Consider the following 25,935-nt stretch of genomic DNA (forward strand, 5'->3'; position numbering starts at 1 on the left):
CCCAGGGCAGCAGCTGGGGGCGGGACACGGCCGCACTCACGTTTACAGCCACTATGACATGCAAATTGACTGACAGATTATGCAGCGATTTCTAGACTAAGGGTGTTGCCATGGAAAGGGGGCGGCGACTTCTGGGTGTTGCCATGGCAACGGTAAACTGACAGGGCAAGGGCGGGCGGGTCTTACGGAAAGCTGCTCCCCCTCCCACCTCTACCTCAATAGCGGAATCAAAAGACGAGCGCCCCGTCCAGTGCCAAACGTGCAGAATACACCATCTTAGAAACAATCCTCTTGAACACACATTTCTCCCTGAAACTCGCCTTGCTGAAAGCAGCCTCACCCGCCGTCCGGCCACAGCGCAGTCCGGCCGCTCTGCTCCCTCCGCCGCCTCGTACCAGGAAGGCGGAGAGATGGGTTCGGAGGCGGCGGCCCCTGCCCAGGCCGGACGTCCGGGGGCCCGGGCCGGGCTGCGGCTCGGCCGTGAGCTCGGGGGTGGCCAGGCCGCGTGGCTGCTGGCTGCGCTGCCATTAGCTGCCATTGTAGACGTTTCCAACACGCTTTAAGACGCACGCACACAGGCACCGCAGCGCGGGAATCCACGCTTCCTGTCGGGCTTCACGAATGACACGAACGAAACACAAACCCACCGGGTTTATCGAATTGAATTGATGGTTACTGCTACTTCGCAGCTTACACCAACTAGCATTCCACAGGCGAACACTCAGCTTCCTACTGAAATTACCAAGTTGGCCGGGCACAGCGCCTCACGCGTGCAGTCCCAGCACTTCGAAAGGCCGAGGCGGGAGGAGCGCCTGAGCCCAGGCGGAGGCTGCACTGAGCCGAGATCGCACACACCACTGCACTGCAGCCTGCGCGACAGAGCAACACCCTGTCTCAAAAAACAAATGTAATGAAATTACCAATAACCAATGCTATTCTTTGCAGAGTTCTTAAAAACTGTTAAAGATTGTATTCACAAATGCACAAACAATCCTATTTATTACAAATCAAAGCTTTACACAGGAGTCTTGAAGACTTTCTAACTAGAATTAGAATTGATAAGTTTTGGGGGATGTTAGATAAGGTATGTTTGGTTTATATCTCTAATACTGCTGTAATTTAAACACTAAGATGTAGCAATGAAGTTGCCAAGATGCTTGGATTTTTAATTAGGTCTATTCCAATATCCAGATGCCAACTGAATTCACAGCAGAAAAAAAGTTATTTGATTTACTATGTTTTCATTTTGGGTTATGATTTTGCCCATTAGCACCTGGCAAGTAAATATTAGAATTTAAATCTCTAGGGCAGTTCATGCTTTTGGCCAATAGCAATGTAACACCAACTCACATAGGGGCTGTAGCGAAAATGGACAAAATCAACAGAAAGGGCTTGGAAGCAATCTAAACAGACTCAAGCCAGCCATACCCCCAGGAGCCCACAGTGATGACAGATGAATCCACCTCAACTCTTCTGGTCCAGCATTAATGACTGGTTTCAACAAATTTTAGAAACCTATATATATGAAAGTAGTAATGAAGATCACATTTTACCTAAAATGATGTAGATTCAGAGTAACATGCTTTAATCTCACCCTTTATTCTTAGGTTTAGATTTGTGGTACTCCTCCTAAGGCTACTGAAACAAAGCAGACACACAGGGGCCAACTTGGAAAGACTCAAATGAACTCAATACAAATAAAATCATGAGGGACATAACCAGCTCAGCACTTACTTCAGTGTGTTCAACAGTTGAAGCACCTCATCGTGTAATTTTATTGGGCTCCAAGTTGCCCTTTATATTTCATTGGCATCTTTCTACTACTGGAAATATTATCTAAAGTCAATACAAACTTTAATAGGAGATAAATGCATGTGGTAAGATAACCAGGGAAATTTGGTCCAAGATACTTTACTGCTTTAGGAAAAAAGGTCTGCCGTATTAGCCCTATGGTAAAATATTTATACTATTGCTGATAGAGTATGTACACTCTATAACCTTAAATTATATGCGCAAACGTTTTAACAGTGAGAAAACAGAAGCATGTAACACTGCCAAATGTAGGTGGCAGCTTAACCTTTAAGTTAATGGATGGTAGATTTTAAATAAAAGCAATCATTCTGGCACGATCTTCCTGGTGGTCCCTTCTGCACATCACTTCTCCCGAGGGCTACCACAGGCAGAAAGACCTTGTCACAGAGATGTAAAGAGAGCAAACTTATCAAGACAATTACGCTAATCTCCAAAGTCTGAGTTCATATGATCTGGACTTTAAATTAGAAAGCAAAAAGACATCTAGTCTCGCTCAGGAATATGCTGTTTTCTGAATTCTGAATCTGCCTGCCAGTCTTTGCCTGCAGCCACGATGCCAAGGAGAGCAGGGTGTGGCATCAATGAATCTGCAGATCACTGCAGGTAAGCAGCTTAATAATTAACTGTTCAGGAAATGGCAAAGATCCAGTCTCCACTTCTAGCACATGGAAAATAAACATGATTATACTGAAAACATCTTCCTACTGCTCCCACCCCCACCTTTTTGTAAACGGAGAGGCAGACACAAGCAAGCAAGAACTTGGCATGGGTTCTCAGATGCAGAAGAAGCTTATGTAGTCACAGTCAGAACTTCTTTAGTGTTGAGAAATAATCAAGATTGAGGATATTGTTACATTATACCAAGTCCTTCAAACATTATGGATAAGTATTTTGCCCCTGAAAACTAGAAGTTTCATTTAGACAAAACCATGTGCATTCTAAAAATGTTTTTAAGGATTTCTAAGTAGGACTCACATAGATAAGCACTGACAGACACCGTGATGGCCCTAGACAGTCTAACCTTATTACTCAACAGTTCATACTGTTCAGTTCATACTGTTTAGTTCATACTGTTCAGTTCATACTGTTTAGTTCTTTTTTTTTTTTTTTTGAGGCGGAGTCTTGCTCTGTCGGCCGGACTGGAGTGCAGTGGCCGGATCTCAGCTCACTGCAAGCTCCGCCTCCCGGGTTCCCGCCATTCTCCTGCCTCAGCCTCCCGAGTAGCTGAGACTACAGGCGCCCGCCACCTCGCCCGGCTAGTTTTTGTATTTTTAGTAGAAACGGGGTTTCACCGTTTAGCCAGGATGGTCTCGATCTCCTGACCTCGTGATACGCCATCTCGGCCTCCCAAAGTGCTGGGATTACAGGCTTGAGCCACCGCACCCGGCCCATACTGTTTAGTTCATACTGTTTAGTTCATACCGTTTAGTTCATACTGTTCAGTTCATACTGTTTAGTAATAAAGTTCATACTGAACTTTTTCATAAGATACTGAACTGAAACCATGTTTAGCATTTTAGTAGTAACACATCTATTTTTAGTATCTCAACTTTTACCCTAATTTATCAAACCAGTTAAACATGGCATATTATATCAAAGCAAAAAAAAAAAAAAAACCGATGCTATAAATAGCTAGGAAATGGCAAGAAAATGTACAGCACTGTGTGTTGATATATATGTATTCTGCTCACTTCTCAATCAGGAGCTTATTAGACGAAGATGATCACTACTACCACCTATGAATAAAAAATGAAGTCAGAAGTGAAGTCGTTTGAGACCAGGAAATGGGGATATAGAGAACCACTGTAAATGCAATGCGCAGTTCTGGGATGAGGTTATCAATTTTCTAACAACATGTGAGACATAACCAGAAGAGTGCCAGCCTTAGAACCAACACAATTAGACACCCAAGCTGCTTCATCCCAAAGGGGTCGTGGGGCTGGAATAGGAGCAGGGGACAGAGCAGGGCTGAATTTGGGATTCCCAAGCGCATTCCAAAAACCCTTGCCCTCCCCTTCAATTCTGTCCTCTCCTTTCATGTAGTCTTATTGATCTATTTAATCATTTGAAAGCACATACAAAACCTAGAAAAATGTTTGAATAGCCAAAAATGACCTTCCCTAAACAATCCCTAATCTCTTTAAAATGACCTCTTATAAATCCCAGTTACTTCCTGAGGTTGTTTTCCACAATACAGTAACAAACGGTGGATGAATCTCCCATCCTTTTTAGAACCAAAGATCACTTTCCTTACTGTAATGAGACCTCCAATCTGGGCCTACACAGGGACTCTTTCAAGCATTTGTAGCTTATGAGAGTCCAAATTTGGGATCCTAAATATATATATGTGATGTTTGGAGTGTGAATTGTTTTTATTTTCAATAAACTGTCTTGTGTGGTTTTTCCATACATTGTCTTCCCATTCTAAACAAGCTGCTTGGTAGGAGGCCAGGAAGTGCAACGAATGAATGTATCTGTGACTCTCACAGGATGTTTTTATGAATTTTATGACTCTTTCAAGATATACATACATCTAACACAGAAAGATGACCGTCAGAAAAACCACTGAACCACTAAAGCCTTATGATTCATTGCTAATGTTCGATTTTTCTAGTGTACTTTTAGGTGAATGGCAAATTATTTAACATTAAACTTTCCATATCATGGGTTCAAAACTGTAGGAAACTACACAATCTCTGGAAAAATAAATACATGGATTCATTGCAATTAATTCTGAATTTGTATTTGAAAGTATGACCTCACAATCTTAGTTTGCACACAGCAAACATGTCTACATGGCTGCCAAAGTTTAGTTTATACTTTAAATATCTTCCACAGGCTCTGGCATTTAATCTGCTTTATAAGGTGGCCCTCCTGGACAGCAGTCCCCATATAAGCATAGGTCTTTGAGGTTGGTAGTGTAAGTACATTCTTATTTTAACTCTCTATTATGAAAAAGTCTGATAATATTCTAGACTTTAACATTTTTCCAACCTTCTAGGTCACATATTTACACTTTTCACCCAAGGGAGTTCATGGATCATAAATTAAGAAAACTCCTAAGTTTAGGATCTGAAGAAAGTGAAGTGCTGGGTACCGTTCTAAGTAGTCTATTCTTAGGCACATTCACAAAACATGAAAATAGCTTCCCTACATAACCTCTAATATTGCTAAAATGATATTTAAACTTGTAGTTAATATTAAAGACTTAGTAATTAGGACAAAGGATCAAAAATCAGAATTCTAAAGCTGTGATGTAGTATCTGCACAACAGAAAGTCGAAATTGCAGAAGCCTAAATTAGCAGGTGTGCTACAAAGTAAACCCTTATAATCAGAAACATTTAACATTTACTTTCACCACCTATGGAAAGAAATTAGCTTGAAGAAATTGGACACATAATTACCGTAAGAGAAATTTCTAGCAGTACTTTATAGATGGCAATTTTGTTCCTTAGTTCATGAAAATTCAGCAGAGAATCTAAACAGCAAAACTGTATGCATTTTTTATTGCTTTCACTAACTCACGACTATCATTCTTTGTCACTAATAGATTGTCACTATCAAATTTAACATGCAAAATGTTTAGAACGGCACCTGGCACACAGGAACTGCTCTGGTAACCATCTCTCTTATTGTTATTGTTGACAGCACCGCCAGAAAAAGGACGTCTAGGATCAGGATGCCCTATTCACCCTGATACCCAAAGGGCAATACACAGGCCTAACAATAATATTGCACCACTGGTAAGCAACACGTCTTCCTGGGCAAACTGAAATTGAGTGGAGTGATAAGCTGGTCCCTCTGCCTAAGAGGTTCCTTTTTAGCACTGAAGTCCAGAGAAATCACGCAAGTTGTTAGCAAACTGGGACAGCTGGCCAACTCTGCCTCTGAGCTCCAGTTTCTTCCTCTGTAAAATACAGACAACTTAATACCTACAGGGTTACTGTGAGATTTAAATGGGATAATACATGCTAGAAGCCACTCAGCTATCACTCTGGCACTGTCCACCGTCACAGGCCTCCACCTCAGGCAAATCATCTACTTCCATGCCTCAATTTCCTCAGGTGTGAGAGGGGTGACTACCACCCACTCTGCGGGACGAAATGTGAGAACACATGCCGACGGCCATGCCACAGGCACAGCAGGCAGCAAGGATGACTGTCATCAAGTATGCAGCCCCCTTCCTAGCAATATCAAGCAGTTAGTGCATGTGTGCTATTTTCTAAAAAGACCTTGAAAACTAGGACAGTTCTGGGGCTGTTTTCTTAATTAGTGTTTCATTAACTGCTGCTTTCTTTAATGAATCTAAGAAACTGCACACAACAGTCATCAGACTAAAATAGCTGCTAAAAAAGGGTAACAGAGGGCCGGGCACGGTGGCTCAAGCCTGTAATCCCAGCACTTTGGGAGGCCGAGACGGGCAGATCACGAGGTCAGGAGATCAAGACCATCCTGGCTAACACGGTGAAACCCCGTCTCTACTAAAAAAAAAAAAATACAAAAAACTAGCCGGGCGCGGTGGCGGGCGCCTGTAGTCCCAGCTACCCGGAGGCTGAGGCAGGAGAATGGCGTAAACCCAGGAGGTGGAGTTGCAGTGAGCTGAGATCCGGCCACTGCACTCCAGCCTGGGCGACCGAGCGAGACTCTGTCTCAAGAAAAAAAAAGGGTAACAGAGGCCCAGCCTGGTGGCTTATGCCTGTAATCCCAGCACTTTGGGAGGCTGCGAGGTGGCAGCATGGCTTGAGGCCAAGAGTTCAAGTCCAGCCAGGGCGACACAGCAAAGCTCCATCACTACAAAAACTGTTTAAAATAATCTGGGTATGGTGGGTAGGCACCTCAGCTACTTAGGAAGCTGAGGCAAGTGGACAGCTTGAGCCCAGGAGTTCGAGACTGCAGGGAGCTCTGATCACACCACTGTATCCCAGCACAGGCACCAGTGCAAGATTCTGTCTACAATAAAAAATTTTAGGCCAGGCGTGGTGGCTCACGCCTATAATCTCCACACTTTGGGAGGCTTGGGAGGCCTAGGCAGGCATATCATGAGGTCAGGAGTTAATGACCAGCCTGGCCAACATGGTGAAACCCTGTCTCTACAAAAATACAAAAATTAGCCGGGCGTGGTGGCATGCGCCTATAATCCCAGCTACTCGGGAGGCTGAGGGGGAAGAATCGCTTGAACCCAGGAGGCAGAGGCTGCAGTGAGCCGAGATCGTGCCACTGCACTCCAGCCTGGGCAAAAGAGCGAGACTCTGTCTCAAAAAAAAAAAAAAAAAAAAAAAAGGTATGAAAAGAGCAACAAAATTCAAAGAAGTTAAAATAGTATGCTATATTTAAATGTGTTTTACCTGAATAGATTTCAAGTGTGTAGTATTTTTAAAGCTGCTGCTACATAGGTAGATTAAATATTTTAAAGTACACAACTTTTTGTATTGAAAAAACTCCTTCCTTCTAAATTTAGTAAGTTTAAACTTTGTTCACAACTATTAATCTGTTATTTTTCATTTTTAAATAAATTTCTTACATTTGCAAGAACTCCCAGATATGCTTTTTGAAGGTCAGCTTCTATCAAATTTTAATCTCTAATCCTAAAAAATTAGTAACCAGCAACTAGCATTAACATTAAAGACTCAGCATGAACAGTTCTACCACAGCTAACTGCACCAAGAAATCAGAGCTCTTTTACCAGGATTCTGACAAGGAGATTCTGCTCTGCCAGGGACCACCTGGCAATGAGTTTTGGTGGCCACAATGGGGAGAGAGTAGGGACATGCATGCTACTAGTGTCTAATGACACTGCTCAATACCCTACAGTGACATTATAGTCACCCACCACAAAGAATTACCTGACCCAAAATGTCAGCAGTGCTGAGGCTGGGAAACCCTAACGTACAGGACAAAAGAAAGGTGAGGATTAAACCACGGCAGACAGCAGCTGCCTCCTCATCAGCACCTCCTCCACACTGACCCTGAACGACAGTCCCAGGGAAGGAAACTTCACAGCACCGACACCCCAGTTACCTTCTTTGGCACTTTCCGGGCTACCAGTATAGAATCATCAGGAATCTCTAGTCACACCTATTTTGTGACCTCAGTAATGAGGCCTTTTGGGTTATGTTCTTATTTTCACACAAATGACAAGTAAGGTTTTTCAGAAAATAACTGTGGTATCTATTCCCATACTGAGGTTATTCCTATGATTCGCAATAATGTTTTAACTTTTAAAAGAATTAAACAGTTCTATTTACAGTGGTGTAACAAATTTTAATTCAAAATAGACACTCTGAAAACAACAGGTAAAAAAAAAAATAAAGTTTAACAAGCTCTCTTTGAATTTACAACAGAGTACACCAACAATCACAAACCAGTTTCACAACTGCCTCAAATATGCACATTATAGCAATTACATGCAAGTATTATATTTTTTAAAATCCACATGGTAAGTAACATTATATCTCTTAGAGGCTGTCACATCCTCCAAATATTTCTACCTGAAGATAGAGTGAACAGGCTCCTCTGCCGTGTACCACCAGAAATACGACTTCCCATCTCAACTGGCTGCTCTCCATGACTAGTTCTGGTGCTTTAAGTTTTTTTTTTAATATCATGTGGGGAAAAAAACGAGGTTTAACACCCAGTGACAACAATGGAGATTCTTTAACAATATGCCATCCCATCCACCCGGAAACAGCTTCCAGCCGAAACCAGCTAGAGAAAAGCCCATTTCCCCACTAAACATGACCTTCAGAAAATGTGGTCAAAGACTTACTGTACCAACCATGGAAACTTAAATCTCAGTCTGCAAACTTCACCGTGTCCCCTGAAAACCTGTGCTGAAATTTAAGTTAGTATCCACACTCAGGGGCAGTAATTTTATTCCTGAGTATCATAGTCCTTCCCTTTCACTAGTTTATGAGTAGTTAGGTTAGGAGAAGAGTTTTGGGGTGCATTTTTTCAATGTTTATTCTAAAGGCACTAAAAATTTATTGTTTTACCTCTGAATGGAGAAATGACTTAGCATATCAAAAGAAAGGGAAAATCTACACTGAAAAATATTTCTGCATCTACAGAATAAATTTATTTGTAAAATAACTCTTGATTTATGAGCTACATACCAGCATACCAGATGTCAGATTCAGTCTACTTTTAACAAATAAAAATATTTGATTTTCTATGAGTTATGGGTAAAAAAACAACAACAACAACAACAACAACAAAAAAAAAACAGCCATTAGGACAAACCTAAAAAAATGCAGATCAAAATTATAATCTATAAGCAAAGATCTAAGATCTTACAAACAAATCAGCGTAAGTTAATGCACTGCATCCTCAAGGAGCCTTATACATACATCACAGGGATTTGTACCCACATCGCTGAACACTCACTGTACCATCCGCTGCTGCAGGGAAAGCTGAAGGAAATCGATGCTTCCTCTCGCAGTTAAATCAAGTATTCTGAAAAAGGCTGAAATGTCCTTAAACGAAAAAGCAAATTATTTATAGATTTCAGTTTCTTATCATACGATACTGACACTACTGGGAAAACAAGGCGTGCATGAAATATCAAAAGATTTCATTTACATGACAGAAAAAAACCTGAAAACGATTGTTACAAATCAAACTGCAGGAAACAATAGATGTGAAATAACTACTGGCTTCCTGGTAACAGGGGTCTCTCCAGCACCTGAAGTAACTCTGCAGAGCAGCACAGCGACCACTGAGGTGGATTCACCAATACAGTGAGGAAAACACTGTGAAATTTCAACCGAAAAAATCTATCTACTACTTTAGAGTTACTTTTTTTTTTTTACAAGTTTTATGGTTCATATTCAAAGTTCAATCTATGTTTCACATTTTTAAGTTCAGACATATCAAAGCCTAAAAGTACAGAAGGCTTGTGATTTTTTATTGCTTTCATGCAAATATACCTTCGTTTTCCAAAAAATGAAGCCACATCAATTTTCCACACCCAAAAGAGTGAGGATAACAATTCTATTTCCTTTTTACTAGGATATGGTTTCTTATGGAAATAATCTTTAAGAAATTGCTTCTTTTCTTCGTAAGAGCGGCCTTCGTATTTTTTAGGATCTAATGCTAAAATCTGAAGAGCCTCATCCTTGACAATAGGTCCCTCTGTTCTGCTTTCATTCCTTTGTCTTTTAAAAGGCACAACACTTGTAACCTTTTCCGGACCTGGGGCTGCATCGGCACTCAGGATGGGAGGCTGCTCCTCCCCACGCCGCTGGTCTTCGGCCCCTAAGTGGCCATCAGGCAGCTTTCTCTTAACAGAAAAACCGGAATCATGGATCACTTCACCGTTGACTAAAAGCAGTTCACTGTTCTGAATAAAATCCGGCTGGACTTGTAGGTCTGAGCCGCTGTCCTTCGGAGCACTCCTGCAGCGCACCAAATGGACAGCGATGGCAGCCAAGGTCATGTTTCCAGTGTAGACCCCACAGCAGTGGATGCACTTGAAGGCGGGAGACTTCAGGACCGTGTGGACTGTGGGCATGATGTGGTGCCTCTCCTTCAAATGCAGCTCGTAGGCCTCCGTTGTCACAAAGGGGCCAAAGCAAAAGGGGCAGGTGGACACTCGCTTGCCAGTGCTCCCGGGGGTGCCCTCAGCCTGAGGCCTCACCTTCACATACACGGGCACCAGTGACTTGGAGTGTATCCCAGCCAGGATTGCCAAGTAGACTTCCCGCTCCCCAAGCTTCTCCTTTGGCAATATGGTAATGAAATCAAGGTGGGGAAAGAGCAGGTTGCCATTGGCATCGACATCTAATTGAAAACCTCTGTTGCTATAATCCATAGGCAACTTCTTCTTCCCCAGGTGCCTGTTCCTGCTGTGCTCTGAAAGACCTTTGATATCATGGAAGGTGCATGGACAGAACAAGCACCCCAAGCCATGCATCAGCAAGTGGTGTATAAGCTCCTCCTCAGAGACCAAGCATTTACAAGACAGACATCGCACCGTTTTCTCTCTCATCCACTTTAAAAATGGTGCGCACGCTGCCAGTTTTTCAGGCTCAAGTTTCTCGCCAGACTTGGACTCGCTGTGCTTATGCGCTACCTCCATGTGGACCTGGTAGACGTTGGACGGAAAGAGCTCATTGCAGACGGGGCAGGTCTTCCACTGCTTGGCCTGTTTGAGCACCTGGTTTGTGTCTGCTGCAGAGGAGGAGGCCTGAACAAACACGCTCTGGGCAGCATTCACCAGCACTGGAGGAGAGGGCATGCCGGGCATGGAACCGGCCATCGGTGCAGCTGCACCTGACGGTAGGAGCTGGATGGGCATCTGGGGCGGAGTGACAGTCGCAAGGCCTCCGGGGGGAACCGGCAGAGTGACAGACACGGGGGCCAGCGTGTAGGTCGGAATCCCATTCACTTGTTTCCCTGTAGGGATGAGCTGTCTGAGAATAGAGCCTGAAGTTAGGAAGGTGGTGTTCTGCGAAGCACCAGGTCTCACTGGCTGGTTCACAGGCAGAATGTTGGTGCCCAGAGTCTGGTTGAGTTGCAAGACCCCAGGCCTCACTGGCTGGCCCACAGGAAGAACTCCCGACACAACAGGCTGACTAAGGTGCAGAACCCCAGAATTCACACCCTGGTTTACAGACACAACAGCCGAGGAGGAGACTGTCTGGTTGGGAGAAAGCAGCCCAGATGGGACCACCTGGCCTGCAGGGAGAACCCTCAGTGGGGCTGTCTGGCCAGGGGGAAGAACCCGTGACGGAGCTGTCTGACCCACGGGGAGAACCCCTGACTGGACCATCTGGCCAGTAGGAAGAACCCCAGAAGTGGCTGTTTGCCCAGGGATAACCCCTGCAGGAGTCATCTGGCCTGCAGGAAGGACTCCAGATGGGACTGCCCGACTCACAGAGAGCACCCCTGGTGAGACAGCCTGCAGGACTCCGGGGGTGACAGAGGGACTCACAGGAAGAACCCCAGGCCCAACAGGTCTGTTTATGGGTCCCACAGGCTGGGTGAGGGGTAAAACCCCAGGGCGGACAGTCTGATTTATGGGGAGGACACTAGTTCCAACAGACTTATTGACAGGTCCGACTGGCTGACTCAAGGGCAACACAGGAGGATTCACAGACTGATGAAGTGGGACCCCATGAGAAAGAAAGACGGGCTGAGGTGCTGGGGGCTGCAGGGTGAGGCTGTTCTGGCCCACGGGCAGAGGGCTGGAGACCAGAGTCATGTGGGATTGGCCAGCAGCAGGCGGGGAATGAGTGAGGCTTCCAGGGGCACCCTGGGCCACAGTCACTGGCTGTCCTGCGGCTGGGCTCGGACTGTTCTGTGGCAAAGCAAGATGGAAGCAAGGAGGCGGCGCTTGAGCGCTTGGAGCACTGCCGTTTGCTGGTGCAGCCAAATGCGCCGCTGGTTTTGGAGCAATGTGTGTTTGCTTCAAGAGTCCAGTCCTCTTAATATGTTCTGAAATCACAGATCTAAGCTTATTCTCCAAATCTCTGTGTATGTCTGATGTCAAAATGTGATACATTAATGCATCCTGGCTGCTGGCACTGGTGTTGCACTTTTTACAGAAATATTTGTCAGGTGGTGGGATCTTCTCTATAGAAAGAGTATCGTTAGTTTTCGGTTGTTCATCCATTTCCTCAGTTCGCAGGCCAAAGTAGGAGTTAATTAAGTAGTGAAAATGGGCTACCAGCACATGCTTCTTCATGCTGTAGTACAAAGTGTTTGAAAAGTTACATTTTAGACATGTGAAACTTATCACATCACTCCTAGATGATTTAGTTTCACCTAAAATATTCACTGTGTAGTTCTGAACTTTCCGCACAGGCGCATGGAACATTCTGAAGTGCCTTCCCACAACTTTGGGCTGAGATGCAAATACACAGTTTGGGCAAGGGATCACCAGCTCTTGGTCAATTTCATCTTCATGGTAACGATGTAAATGATTTTTGAATGAAGTAAGCACCTTTGTAGAGTATTTACAGAGGCCACAACAGTATGGCTTTGTTCGGTATCTCTGTTAAAAGAAAAGAAAGCCTTAAGCATAGTTGAATAAACTGTCAGATGCTAACCTTCCACAGTCCCAAAGGACTTGACCCCTTTTCTCCAAATGTGCTAGGCATTTAACCTGATTTAGTGTTTTCTAACCCAGGGGTTGGTAAGCTTTTTCTGTGAAGGGCCTGAGAATGCTTATGTTAGGATTGTGGACCATACAGTACAGTCTCTGTGGCAACTACTCAGCACTGCCATTGTTGTACAAAAGTCCCCAAAAGAATGTGTAATTTATGTTCCAATAAAACTTTATTTACAAACACCAACTTGAATTTCATATACTTTTCACATGTCACAAAATAGTATTGTCATTTTTTTCTTAAGCATTTAAAAGCCTAACAACTGTTCCTAGCTCATGAGTCGTGGCTAATTCATACACATCTAGGATTTGGCTCACACTCACGGTTTGCTGGCCCCTGTTCTAAGTCATCCACCAAAACCACAGATACAATTACTTAGTCCTGTACTTTGAATTATTAACAGCATCAATTTTAAAAGCTTCATTAATTTTCTATAAGAGAAAGCATTTTCTCCCCCCATCCCATTTCTCTTAATTCCAATGTTATTTTTGCTCCAAATTCTAAAACCTCCGGAATTTATCCACAACTAATCGAACTTTCAAACTGTTAAACCCATCATTACTATCGTTCTACTTCCCCTATTTCTAGAGAAGGTAGGAGTCAAATGGACAGTGTTTGGCCCATACAAGTACCTAATAAACTATCTGATAAATAGTAAAGAAAGTGCAACTAAGCCTAAACTCACACTATGGATGACCCTAACATAAGGGTAAGGCCACAGAATGCAACACTGACCATATGGAATTTCTATTTAAGGCATGTTTTGGGGAACTTAACAAGTTCGGGGCCTAAAAACACATTCACACAACAGGGTGCACTCTGTTCTAACATCCAGTAAGACTTGCTGGTTTGCAATAACTTGAGAGAACACTGAAATCTCTGGTCTCATGACAGAGTCTTGAGAACCCAGAGCTGATGAACCACAAAACACCCGCTCCCCAGTTCCACAAACAAGGAAGCTAAGACCTAGCTTCTTCTAAAGCCCCCGAGCTGGCTATGGCACTATCACAGTGATCGAGGGTTAATTCTCATCCTTTCCTAAACCTGTGTGCTCATTATCACTCACACTCACACACACATACTTCCATTCTTCAGGGGTTTTTTTTGGACAGAGTCTCACTGTGTCACTCAGGCTGGAGTGCAGTGGTGTGATCTCAGCTCACTGCAACCTATACCTCCCCGGTTCAAGCAATTCTCCTGCCTCAGCCCCCTGAGTAACTGGAGTTACATCATAAGATATTTTAAGAATTTAGATGAGAAAAATCAATGAGGCTTAAGATTCATGAAGTCAGGATCTGCTAAATGAGGCATCCTGTAGTAGCCACAAGCTGTGCTCAGGTGAAGGAGAACTAAATCACTGTGGTTTCAAGGAATCTTGCATCTCATGGTAGAGAGGAGAGTGTCGGGTCACAGATTGAAAAACGGCACTCAAAGAAAGTGGGCTAACAAAAATTATCTTTACAGAAAATTCTGACAAAGCACAGCCTGAGCAACACAGTGAGACCCCACCTCTACAAAAAATAAAAACAAAAAAAATTAGCCGAGCATGGTGGCATGCACCTTTGGTCTCAGCTACTCAGGAGGCTGAAGTGGAAGGACACTGTGAACCCACGAGGTCAAGGCTGCAGTGAGCTAAGATTATGCCACTGGACTCCAGCCCAGGCAACAGTGACACCCTGTCCCCCCAAAAATAATAAAAACAAAAAAAATTCTGACAACGACTCAATTTCTGAAATATGTTAAAGCCCAAATTCCCAAGGCCAGCATGACATTGACAACAGAAGCTGGTGAGAGGGTACAGCCAAGTCAAGTCTGGGATGAGTTGAGTGTGATACCGAAGAAGGTGCCAACAACCGGTGGCAGAACAGGTGTCCCAGAAAACACTTTAATGAGAATTCAGCAGTATGGCTCATGTTTTAGCCTGAATCTGCTTAACTGTTTGAGGCTTCTAATTACTTAAAACGTTCTTTCAGAGGTCTGCATTTTTATTTCAGTTTCTGAAACCACGATGTACATTCACTGTATGCACTTAATGTAGTGGCATTTTGTTTTACTCAGAACAATTATTAAATCAAACGTCCTTCTTACAGCAATGACATCTTATAATCAAGGACAAACAATAGTTTCACTGCATCACTGTGTCAACTTCGCACACAGAAAACTCGCAGAGCATCACTAACCCTGCCTCACCACACACTATACTTGGTTTCTTGCCACTTCTCTGAAAGGTTGCATTATTCCTCCTCCCCATTCACTCACCAGCAACCCCAATACATGTGATGTTCTTTAGACCACATTTACATTCATTCCTCACTTTTGAGGAAACATGAAAAAACAAATACAAAAAATACATACCACTTTCTTTCCAGAAGGTTCCCAGAGAGAAACATCTCCCCATGATGTGTTATGAAAGTATTTCTCTCCCGGATCAAAGCCTTTAAGGTCCTTTTAAAAAGGGAGAAAAAAAGAGAAAGAAATATTTAATTACAACCTGATGAGATTATAAGGCCGGGCACGGTGGCTCACGCTTGTAATCCCAGCACTTTGGGAGGCTGAGGAGGGTGGATTACTTGAGGCCAGGAGGTCGAGACCAGCCTGGCCAACACGGTAAAACTCCACCTCTACTGAAAAATACAAAAATTAGCTGGGCGTGGTGACACATGCCTGTACTCCAAGCTACTCGGGAGGCTGAGGCAGGAGAACTGCTTGAACCTGGGAGGTGGAGGTTGCTGTGAACTGCACTCAAGCCTGGGAGACAGAGCAGGACACTGTCAAAAAAGAAAAGAAAAAAGAGAAAGAGAAAGAGGGAAGAGGGGAGAGAGAAAGAGAGAAAGAAAAGGAAGAAAAGGAAAAGGGAAAAGGGAAAAGGAAAAGGAAAGGAAAGAACGAACCTGATGAGATTACTTGGTACCTTAGAAATCTACAGGGGAAGAAATAAATGAAAGTACAGTCACCCCTCGGTATGAGGACTGGTTCCAGGACCACCTGGAGGCACCAAATCCAAGACTGCTCAAGCCTCTTATGTTAAATCGTGTAGTTACTTGCACATATGTAACCTATGCACATCTTCCTACTCACCTTGTTTAGAGAACAATGACAAGAAAACAAGTCTGTCCATGTTCAGTACAGATGCAACCATCCATTTTCTCCCCCATATATTTTCAACCCATAGTTGGTTTAATCAACAGATGCAGAACCTCTGGATATACACAGACTATAAAGCTCTCAGCAAGTTTTGATGGAGTACCCTTTAAGTATGAGAACTGAGGAAAAGGTTGAAATAATCAAAGTCAAAATTAGATTCATAAGAAATAAACAGAGAAGACCTCCCAACAAGTAACTATCTACATCCTTTATACATACGCAAAGCCTAAACATAAGGATTCTAAAACCCATGTAGCTTCATGAGTACATATAAAGAAACAAAAAAGTACTTCAAAGTAAAAGAATCTTCATCTGGGTTGGTTCCAAGTCTTTGCTACTGTGAATAGTGCCGCAATAAACATACGTGTGCATGTGTCTTTAGAGTAGCATGATTTATTACTCATCATTTATATTAGGTATTTCTCCTAATGCTATCCCTCTCCCATTCCCCTACCCCACGACAGGCCCCAGTGTGTGATGTTCCCCACTCTGTGTCCAAGTGTTCTCATTGTTCCATTCCCACCTATGAGTAAGAACACGTGGTGTTTGGTTTCCTGTCTTTGCAATAGTTTGCCCAGAATGATGGTTTCCAGCTTCATCTACGTCCCTACAAAGGACATGACTCATCCCTTTTTATGGCTGCATAGTATTGGCACGTGTATACATATGTAAAAACCTGCACGTTGTGCACATGTATCCTAGAACTTAAATCAAAAAAAAAAAAAAAATCTTCATCTTGAACACACTCTTTTTAAGTTATACTTTACTGCTATTGTTCAATCCATTTGTCTTAGGGAATGAAAGAAAAGTATTTTTATCTTACTCTTTAAATATTTTTCAAAGCAGTTAAACAAAGATCTAGAACGTGTAGAGGGTTTTTTTCTCAGATGGAATCAATCATTTTTCACCCAAAAAGTTACACTTGCCAGAGAGAGAAAACTATACAAAAGACCTATAGTGTAGACAACGGTGTCAGGAAAAACCTCACCATCAGCTGAAAGAGGCAGTAGTGTGAGAAACACAGTGCATACTGGAGACTCTCCGGGACAGGTAAACATGGAGAGAAGAGGAGCACGTAGGTCCTAGAAAGGGGTCCAGAGGCCAGAAATGCATGAGCCGAGACCTCCCACAGGAGCAGCATCCTCAGAGCAGGGGTTCAACGGCTGACTTCCAAAGCCTGCTGGCAGCAGGTAGGGAAGGGAGGAAAGGTAGAAAGAAGGCCTCCACCTTGCATTCAGGTAAAATGGCCTCAGACAAAATAATTACAAGCTCCACAGAACAGGAATCTACCTCATCCTTTTGTAGTCATCACTAATTCAACCCTCAAATATTTTCTTTTGGACTCTGGGGATCCAACCATGATAAGACAAATGAGATCCCAACCTCACAGTTTCACAATTGAGAAACACCGATATTTTGTAAAATTTTTCTTCACAAGAAAATACTGTCTTTCATGGGTGATAGGTGCTATGAATAACAACCATGAAGTGGTAAAGGGGTATAAAGCAGAGAGCTCCAACTGTGTCTGCCTGACCCGAGCGTGACGTGGGCAGGGGGCTGGGGTGGCTAACATGACAGGGAGGGGACAGGAGAGAGAGAAAAACAACAAGGCCTGGGGCAGAATCCTGATGCAGGGCAGCAGAGGGTTTTAAACAACAATGTTTTAAAAAGTGAAAATCAGACACTAAGTGAGAAGGCGTACAAGAAAAACATTTTCCATTTCTATCTAAAATTTTAAAGTCCATGTGGCCCAAGATTACTTTTCTTCTGAGTTGAAAGAAGTAAAAATCTACTCCTGTTTTGCTCTCAGCTACTTCCCAAAGCGTGTAGAAAGTGTAGTCATACAAAGCACTTTACCTGTGCAGCACAGCTCACTTGTTTAGAAGTGCAAACTGTATTAAGAAGTGAGCATAAAGAGGTATCAAGTCCATAATCGCATGGTGTGGACAGTCCTGTGAAGTAACAGTGCATTCAGAATTAGCTCACGACGCCAACTTCAGAACCTACAGAAAAGTACAAGTACAAATGCTCAAAAACAAATGAGACAAATGCTCAAAGAAGGGACCCACCCTCACAGACCCTTTAGGGGAGGGGTCATGACAACAGCACCAGGAGCACCTGGATGCTGTAACATTTGAGCATCAGAAAGACAAACGGCTGGAGAGACCCAAACACACAAAGTCACAGGAGAGCCACAGAAGTGCTCAAGAAAGAAAAAAAGGCATTTCACGAATCACCATTTGGAAAGGTTAACTAACTGCTCACTTTGAAAAGTGACAGCTCAAAGGAAAGGATAAAACTATCCTGCCTTTCCCAGAGAAACCAAACAGTCCCAACTGCTGAGTAACAAGAGTTTACAGAAGAAAGTCTGCTAACAATCCACAAGTGACAGAATCAGAAAGACCTCCCTCACAGCAAGTCCCCCAATAAAACTACCATCTAGGACCAGGATTATCAACAGGTGCTAAATGCATTACATTCCAGGCCACAGAAAGAATGTAACACACAAAGACCAGACTGCCACCTACTGTAGTGAAGCAACAAAATATGACTGGGGTCCCTGAAGTGACACAAGAAGCACAGAACATCATATATGTATTCTAGCCCAAAATGCTTAACTTGAATCAACTGGGCCTTTCAGTAGAACTTCTCATTTAAAAGCAGCTCAGGGGACAGGGGACTAAGCTGAAACAACACTACAAGAAAGTACCAGACAGATCTGGAAGGAGGGGCACCTCTGCAGGACAAGAGGCTGGTCTGGCCAAGGGAAAGCACTGCAAACCCAACCACTAGATGTAACAGGGTCCACACGGTTTCCGGCTTACATAAACCGAGCGTAAAAAATGTTCTGGGGGTCGTGCGCGGTGGCTCACGCCTGTAATCCCAGCACTTTGGGAGGCTGAGGCGGGCGGATCATCTGAGGTAAGGAGTTCAAGACCAGCCTGGCCACATGGTGAAACCCCGTCTCTACTAAAAATACAAAAACTAGCTGGGCATGGTGGTGGGTGCTCCTAATCCCAGCTACGTGGGAGGCTGAGGCAAGAGAACTGCTTGAACCCAGGAGACAGAGGTTGCAAAGAGCCGAGACCGCACCACTGCACTCCAGCCTGGGTGATAAGAGTGAAACTCCACCTCAAAACAAAAACAAACAAACAAACAAAAAAGTTCTGGGTAAAACTGAAGAAATCTGACTATGGACTGTGTATTAAATAAGGTGAACATGTAATACATGACAAGACAGAGGAAAGTGAAAAAAGCAAGTGATAAAATAGCTAATCAATACAATCTCATGGGAAGAACGATAACATACAGAAATAAACAGCTAAACAATACGATGTTGTTAATGGTGGCAACTTCTGAATGACAGAAATGTGGCATTTTAAATTTCATTTTCTAATTAGAAACGGTTACCTGCATTTTCAAACATTCACATACTATTATTTTTATAACAATGATTACTTTTAATATAAAAAACTACAGAAAAATAGTTAACACAATTACCTTTAACTCTACGATAGTATGTGGCTTATCAAGTCAATTCAGAACTAACAAGAAAAAGACAAGTTATAAAAAGATTTCTTTTTATTTATTTATTTATTTATTTTGAGACAGAGTGCTGCTCTGTCGCCCAGGCTGGAGTGCAGTGGCACAATCTCGGCTCACTGCAGCCTCCACCTCCCATGTTCAAGCAATTCTCCTGCCTGAGCCTCCCAACTGGCTAGGACTACAGGCACATGCCGCCATGCCCGGCTGCTTTCTGTATTTTTAGTAGAGATGGGGTTTCACCATGTTGGCCAGGCTAGTCTTGATCTCCTGACTTCGTGATCCACCCACCTCAGCCTCCCAAAGTGCTGGGGTTACAGGTATGAGTCACCACACCTGGCCAAGTTATTACAAAGATTTCTACTGAAAGTTAGGTTATTTTCAGAACTATCTTAAAAGACGAAGTATACAACACGTGGGTCCATTATTCTGATTCCAACAAAGAGCAAAAATATTTGAAACAAAGAGAAATAAGCATAAACACTAGGAAACACAAAGGAACTTTAAGTACATCTTAAAAACCAGCACACAAGAATCTAAGCCCAATCAAAAGATGCTGCTAGAGCAGCAGAAATGAATCAAGAAGGCTGGAATTAAGAAGAGCCCCACAGTAATTATGAAATCATTATCACCCAATAGAAAGCAAGACTTCACTATTTCCAAATAGACAAAAGAAAGAAGCCACTATCACCCCAGATGACCTTGTGATAAATCGGCACAGGGTGATAAATCGGCACAGGGCCTCCTGAAGACTTTTTCTGAGCCCTGATGCTCTCATGTGTGAGAAAACCAGTGGGACTTTTCCACTGGTTCACTAGTGGGAACCAGTGAAAGAAGAAGGTAAAACAACTGTCAAAACACCAGAGAGTCCACCAGGAGAGGTTAATGACCCCTTAATAAGTGACGTTAAGTCAAGCCCTCACAGCGAGGTCTGTCTCCAGAGTCCCAGACCGTCCAGACCCACTCTAGCAATGCTTAAAAATTTCAAGTGCCTTAAACATGTTCTAGAACAAAATCCAAATATATTTAAATGAAACAACAAAATCTAGCAGCCATAAAACACAATGTCCAGCGTGTGGCCAAAAACTGCCAGTCAGAAAACAAAAAACAAAAACTGCCAGTCATACAAAGCAGCAGAAAAATATGACCCAAAACCAGGAGAACAAGAAATTACAGAAAACATGAATGCAACGAGAGAAGTGAAAGAAAGTGAAAGATGGATGGTAAACTGCATTTCCACGAACGAAAAATGTACTATCATGAAAAATACAACGCATGGGATTAAGAGCAGATTAGATGCTGCCAAAAACTGGTAAATCTGAAGACAAAGCAAGAGAAATACACACACACACACACACACACACACACACACACACACCCCTGAAAAAACCCCAACAACGGCATCAACGAGCTATGGGACAGTATCAAGGAGCCTAATATACAGGAGTCCCCCCTTATCAGCACAGGACATGTTCCAAGACCCCAGTGGATGCTGACACTGTGGACAGTGCCAAATGCTACATACACTATGTTTTTTCCTACACAGACATATCTATAATAAAATACAACTTATAAATTAGATTTGGTACAGGACATTGGTACAGGAAGGTATTAACAACAATAAAATGTAACAATTGTAACAATATACAGTAATAAAAGTTATGTGAATGTGGTCTCTCAAAGTATCTTACTCTACTGTGCTCGCCCTTCTTATGGTGATGTGAGATGCCACGATGCCTGTTTGGCGCCTCACGTGACAAGATGAAGTGAGGTGAAAGGTAGAGCTTGGTGGTGCGATATCTCAACACACTACTCAGAATGTCATGGAACTTAAAATGTATGAAATATTTCTGGAATTTTCCATATAGTATTTTCAAACCATGGTTGACTATGGAAAGCAAAACTGAGAATACAGGGGAACTATTATATGTGTAATTGAGTATCAGGGACAAAGTGGGGAAGAGAAGAAAAACTAGTTGAAGAAATGATGCCACAAAATTTTCCAAATCTGATGAAAACTACAAACACACAAAATCGAGAAGCTCACCAGACTCCAAGCAAAAGAAACACAAAGAAAACCAAACCAAGGCACATTATAGTCAAAGTATTAAAAATACAGAGAGGAACAAAGATGACAGAAAACACATTGTTGGAAAAAATGCCAGCCAGAAGACAATAGAGTGAAATCTTTAAAATATTAAAAGGGAAAAAAACTAGAATTCCACACCTAGCAAAAACACCTTCCTTCCTAAAGACACAACTTTTTTTAGAGAGAAAGTATAGTGAGTTAATTAAGTACATCAGCACTACAAAATACAAAGTTCTTCAGGAGGCAGAGGAAATGCCTCGTGATGGAAATACACATCTACACAAAGGGATGACGACTATCATCAATGACATGAAGATCAATATAATTTTTTTCTTTTTTACCGTTTAAAATAAAAGTAACAACATATTGTAAGATTTCTAACATGTGGAAGAAAACAACAGAACAAAGGCCGGAAGAAGACATTACAGCACACTGCTCTAAGGTTCTAATACTACAGATGAAGTAGCAGTATATGAAGAAAGTCAGCGAAAGATCTACAGCTAATAAGTCAATGAGAGATAAAATGGAATCATAAAAAATATTCAATCCAAAAGCAAGCAGAAAAAGAGTGAAAAATAAAGAACAGATGAGACAAGCAAAAAAACAAACACCAAGATGGGAGATTTAAAACCAACCATATCAATAATCACATTAGATAACAAGGACTGGCAAACTTCTTCTGTAAAGGACAGGTTAATAAATAGTTTAGGCTTTGCTGCCTATAGAATCTCTGATACAATTACTCAATCCTGCCACACTGGGCACAAAAGCAGCCTTGGACAATGTATCAAACTAATGAGAATAGCTATACCAATAAACGTTTAATAAAAAAAATTTTTTTGAGACAGGGTCTCACTCTGTCGCCCAAGCTGGAGTGCAGTGGTGTAATCATGACTCATTGCAGCCTTCAACTCCTGGGCTCCAGGGATCCTCCCACCTAAGCCTCCAGAGTAGCTGAGGCTACCAGTGCACACCACCACACCTGGCTATTTCTTTTTTAGATGGAGTCTCGCTCTGTCGCCCGGGCTGGAGTGCAGTGGCACATTCCCAGCTCACTGCAAGCTCCGCCTCCCGGGTTCACGCCATTCTCCTGCCTCAGCCTCCTGAGTAGCCGGGACTACAGGCGCCTGCCACCAAGCCCGGCTAATTTTTTGTATTTTTAGTAGAGATGTGGTTGCACCATGCTAGCCAGGATGGTCTCGATCTCCTGACCTCGTGATCCACCCGCCTCGGCCTCCCAAAGCACTGGGATTGCATGTGTGAGACACCACACCCAGCCTATTTATTATTTTAAAGACAGAGTCTTGCTATGTTGTCCCAGCTGGTCTAAAACTCCTGGCCTCAAGCAGTCCTCCCACTTCAGTCTCCCAAAGTGCTGGGATTACCACTGCACCTGGCCCCAATAAACTGTATTTACAAAAATAGGTAGCAAGCCCAACTTGACCCATGGGCTATAGTTTGCCAATCCCTGGGTCTAGATACTCAAAAGGCATGGACTAACAGGTTGGGTAACAAAGCAAGACCAATTACATGCTGTCTATTAAGACTTTAAATATAAAGTCATTTTGGATTAAAGGTTTGAAAATAGAAAAATATGTGCCATGTATGATATTCTGAAATATACATTTGGTCTTCATCCCTATCTCCTGACATACAACTCCTAAAATCCTTGGAATCTCCTAAATCAGATTAACTTGTAGTTGGGCCTATATATTACGAAATTTTTGAAAATTCAAGCAATATAGAAGTTTTTATAGAAAAATTACAAAATAGACACAAAACAAGAAAAATATTCAGAAATAACAGTTACGTTAATTTTTGTCTTTTTTTGTTCTAATGCGCCACTGCACTCCAGAATGGGCGACAGAGCAAGAGTCCGTCTCAAAAAAAAAAAAAAAAAAAAAAAAGAGTATGTTCACAAATAGGAAGACAATGTTGTTAAGATGTCAATAATCCCCAAAGTAATATAAAACACAATCCTTATCAAAGTTCCAACAGTCTTCTTTGCAGAAATGAAAAAGTCTATCCTCATATTCATACGAAATTACAAGGGGCCCCAAAAAGCCAGAACAATACTGAAATAAAGAATACAATTGGAAGACTCACATTTCCCAATTTCAAAACTTATTATAAAACTTACTATTTGTTTAAATCAAAACAGTATAGGGACTGGGCACAGTGGCTCACGCCTGTAATCCCAGCACTTTGGGAGGCTGAGGTGGGTGGATCACTTGAGGTCAGGAGTTTGAGATTAGCCTGGCCAACATGACAAAACCCCGTTTCTACTAAAAATACAAAAATTAGCCGGGCATGGTCGTAGGCACCTGTAATCTCAGCTATACTTGGGAGGCTGAAGCAGGAGAATCACTTCTTGAACCTGGGAGGCGGAGGCTGCAGCAAGCCAAGATCGTGCCACTGCACTCCAGCCTGGGCAACAGAGTAAGACTCAGTCTCAAAAGAGGAAAAAAAAAAAAAACAGTATAGAATTGGTATAAGGACAGACATATAGATCAATGGAATAGAATTGAGAGTATGGAAATAAACCCATATATCCAGGACCAACTGATTTTTAATAAGGGTGCCAAGTCCACTCAATAGGGAACAAGCAGTCTCTTGAAGAAATGGTGCTGAAACAACTGAATTTCTATCTACATGTAAGAGAACAAAACCGGACTCCTACTTTACACAATATATAAGAATTAACTCAAAATAGACCAGCGACCTAACATGAGAACTACAACCACAAAACTCTTAGGAAAAACACAGGAGAACATCTTCATGACTGTGGACTTGGCAATGGATCCTCAGATACAACATAAAAACACCAACAACAAAAGAAAAAAATAGATAAATTGGACTTCATCAAAATTAACAACTTTTGTGCAACAAAAGATCCAATTAAGAAACGGAAAGAATCTGCCAACAGGCATTTTTCCAAAGAAGATATACACATGGCTTACAAGCACAGGAAAAAATGCTGAAACTCATTTGCCTATGAAAAGGCACATCGAAACCACCAGGAGATTCCACTTTACACTATTAGGATGGAAAGTGAGGGAGGGAGAAAGGGAGAGGAAGAGAGACAGAAGAAACAAAGCAGGAAGGGAGAAAGAAAGGGAAGGAAGGAAAAAATAAGTCCTGGTAATGATATGAACAGATTTAATTCTTCTACACTTCTGGTAGGAATGTAAAATGGTACACTTTCACTGTGAAAAGTTCGGCAGTTCTTTGAAAAAGTAAACAGAATAACTATATGACCCAATAATTCCACTCCTAGGTATATAGACCCAAAATAACTGAAAACAGTGACTCAAACAAGTACTTGTGCACCAATGTTCATTGCAGCATTATTCACAACAGCCAAAAGGTAGAATCAATCCAAATGTCCACCAACAGATCGAGACCATCCTGGCCAACATGGTGAAACCCCATCTCTACTTTTTTGTATTTTTTAATACAAAAATTAGCTGGGCGTGGTCATACGTGCCTGTAATCCCAGCTACTCAGGAGGCTGAGGCAGGAGAATCACTTGAACCAGGGAGTCAGAGATTGCAGTGAGTCAGAGATCGCGCCACTGCACTCCAGCCTGGTGACAGAGTGAGACTCCACCTCAAAAAAACATAAATGAATAAAAGAAAATACTAGTCATGGGCCATGTGCAGTGGCTCACACATATATTAATCCCAGCATTTTGGGAGGCCAAGGCAAGCGGATCACTTGAGCCCAGCAGTTCGAGACTAGCCTGAGCAACATGGTGAAACCTTGACTCTATAAAAAAATGCAAAAAAAATTTACCCAGGTGTGTGGTGGTGCGCACCTATAGTGCCAACTACTCAGAAAGCTGAGTTGTGAGGATGATCTGAGCCCAGGCAATCGAGGCTGCAGTGAGCCGTGATTGTACCACTGCACTCCAGCATGGGTAAAAGAGCGAGACCCTGTCTTAAAGAAAAGAAAAGAAAAAAATATACCAGTGAGGGCCAGCTCCATGGGCATGTAACTAGCACAGCTGCACAAAGCCTGCACTCAAGGGATTTAATGCTCAGTGGTAACCATCATGAATTCTTAACAATTTATCTTTGAATTTGTGTTTTATGTTACGAAAGTGAACTCTGATGGGACATGGAGCATATGCCAAGGGCTTGGAGTCTCAGCTCACACATGGTCTGCCTCCTTTACCCTTTCCAGAGTCAGGGCTGATACTGCTCTCTGCCTTGCCCTCACCCCAAAGCCCACCTGGC

General features: G+C 42.6%; 1 protein-coding gene across 5 annotated transcripts in view; it reads right to left on the minus strand.

Annotated features, from left to right (window-relative positions):
* Window positions 1–8,057: 8,057 nt before the first annotated feature.
* The window catches only part of ADNP2 (ADNP homeobox 2), a 30,258-nt gene continuing 12,380 nt past the window's right edge, over window positions 8,058–25,935 (minus strand). For 2 of the 5 annotated variants that reach the window (XM_023224805.1, XM_023224806.1), the window contains exons 3-4: window positions 15,277–15,366; window positions 8,058–12,806 (exon numbers count right to left, since the gene is read on the minus strand). In XM_023224805.1, coding sequence (XP_023080573.1) covers window positions 9,627–12,806; window positions 15,277–15,366 — 3,270 coding nt within the window. In that variant the 3' untranslated portion in view covers window positions 8,058–9,626. Of the gene's footprint in view, window positions 12,807–15,276; window positions 15,367–15,999; window positions 16,359–17,922; window positions 18,018–25,935 lie in introns of those variants that run through there. The other 3 variants (XM_023224807.2, XM_023224808.2, XM_031934507.1) reach the window with 3 other exon arrangements.

This window comes from Piliocolobus tephrosceles, chromosome 18, assembly GCF_002776525.5.
Source record: "Piliocolobus tephrosceles isolate RC106 chromosome 18, ASM277652v3, whole genome shotgun sequence".
Lineage (NCBI taxonomy): Eukaryota > Metazoa > Chordata > Mammalia > Primates > Cercopithecidae > Piliocolobus > Piliocolobus tephrosceles.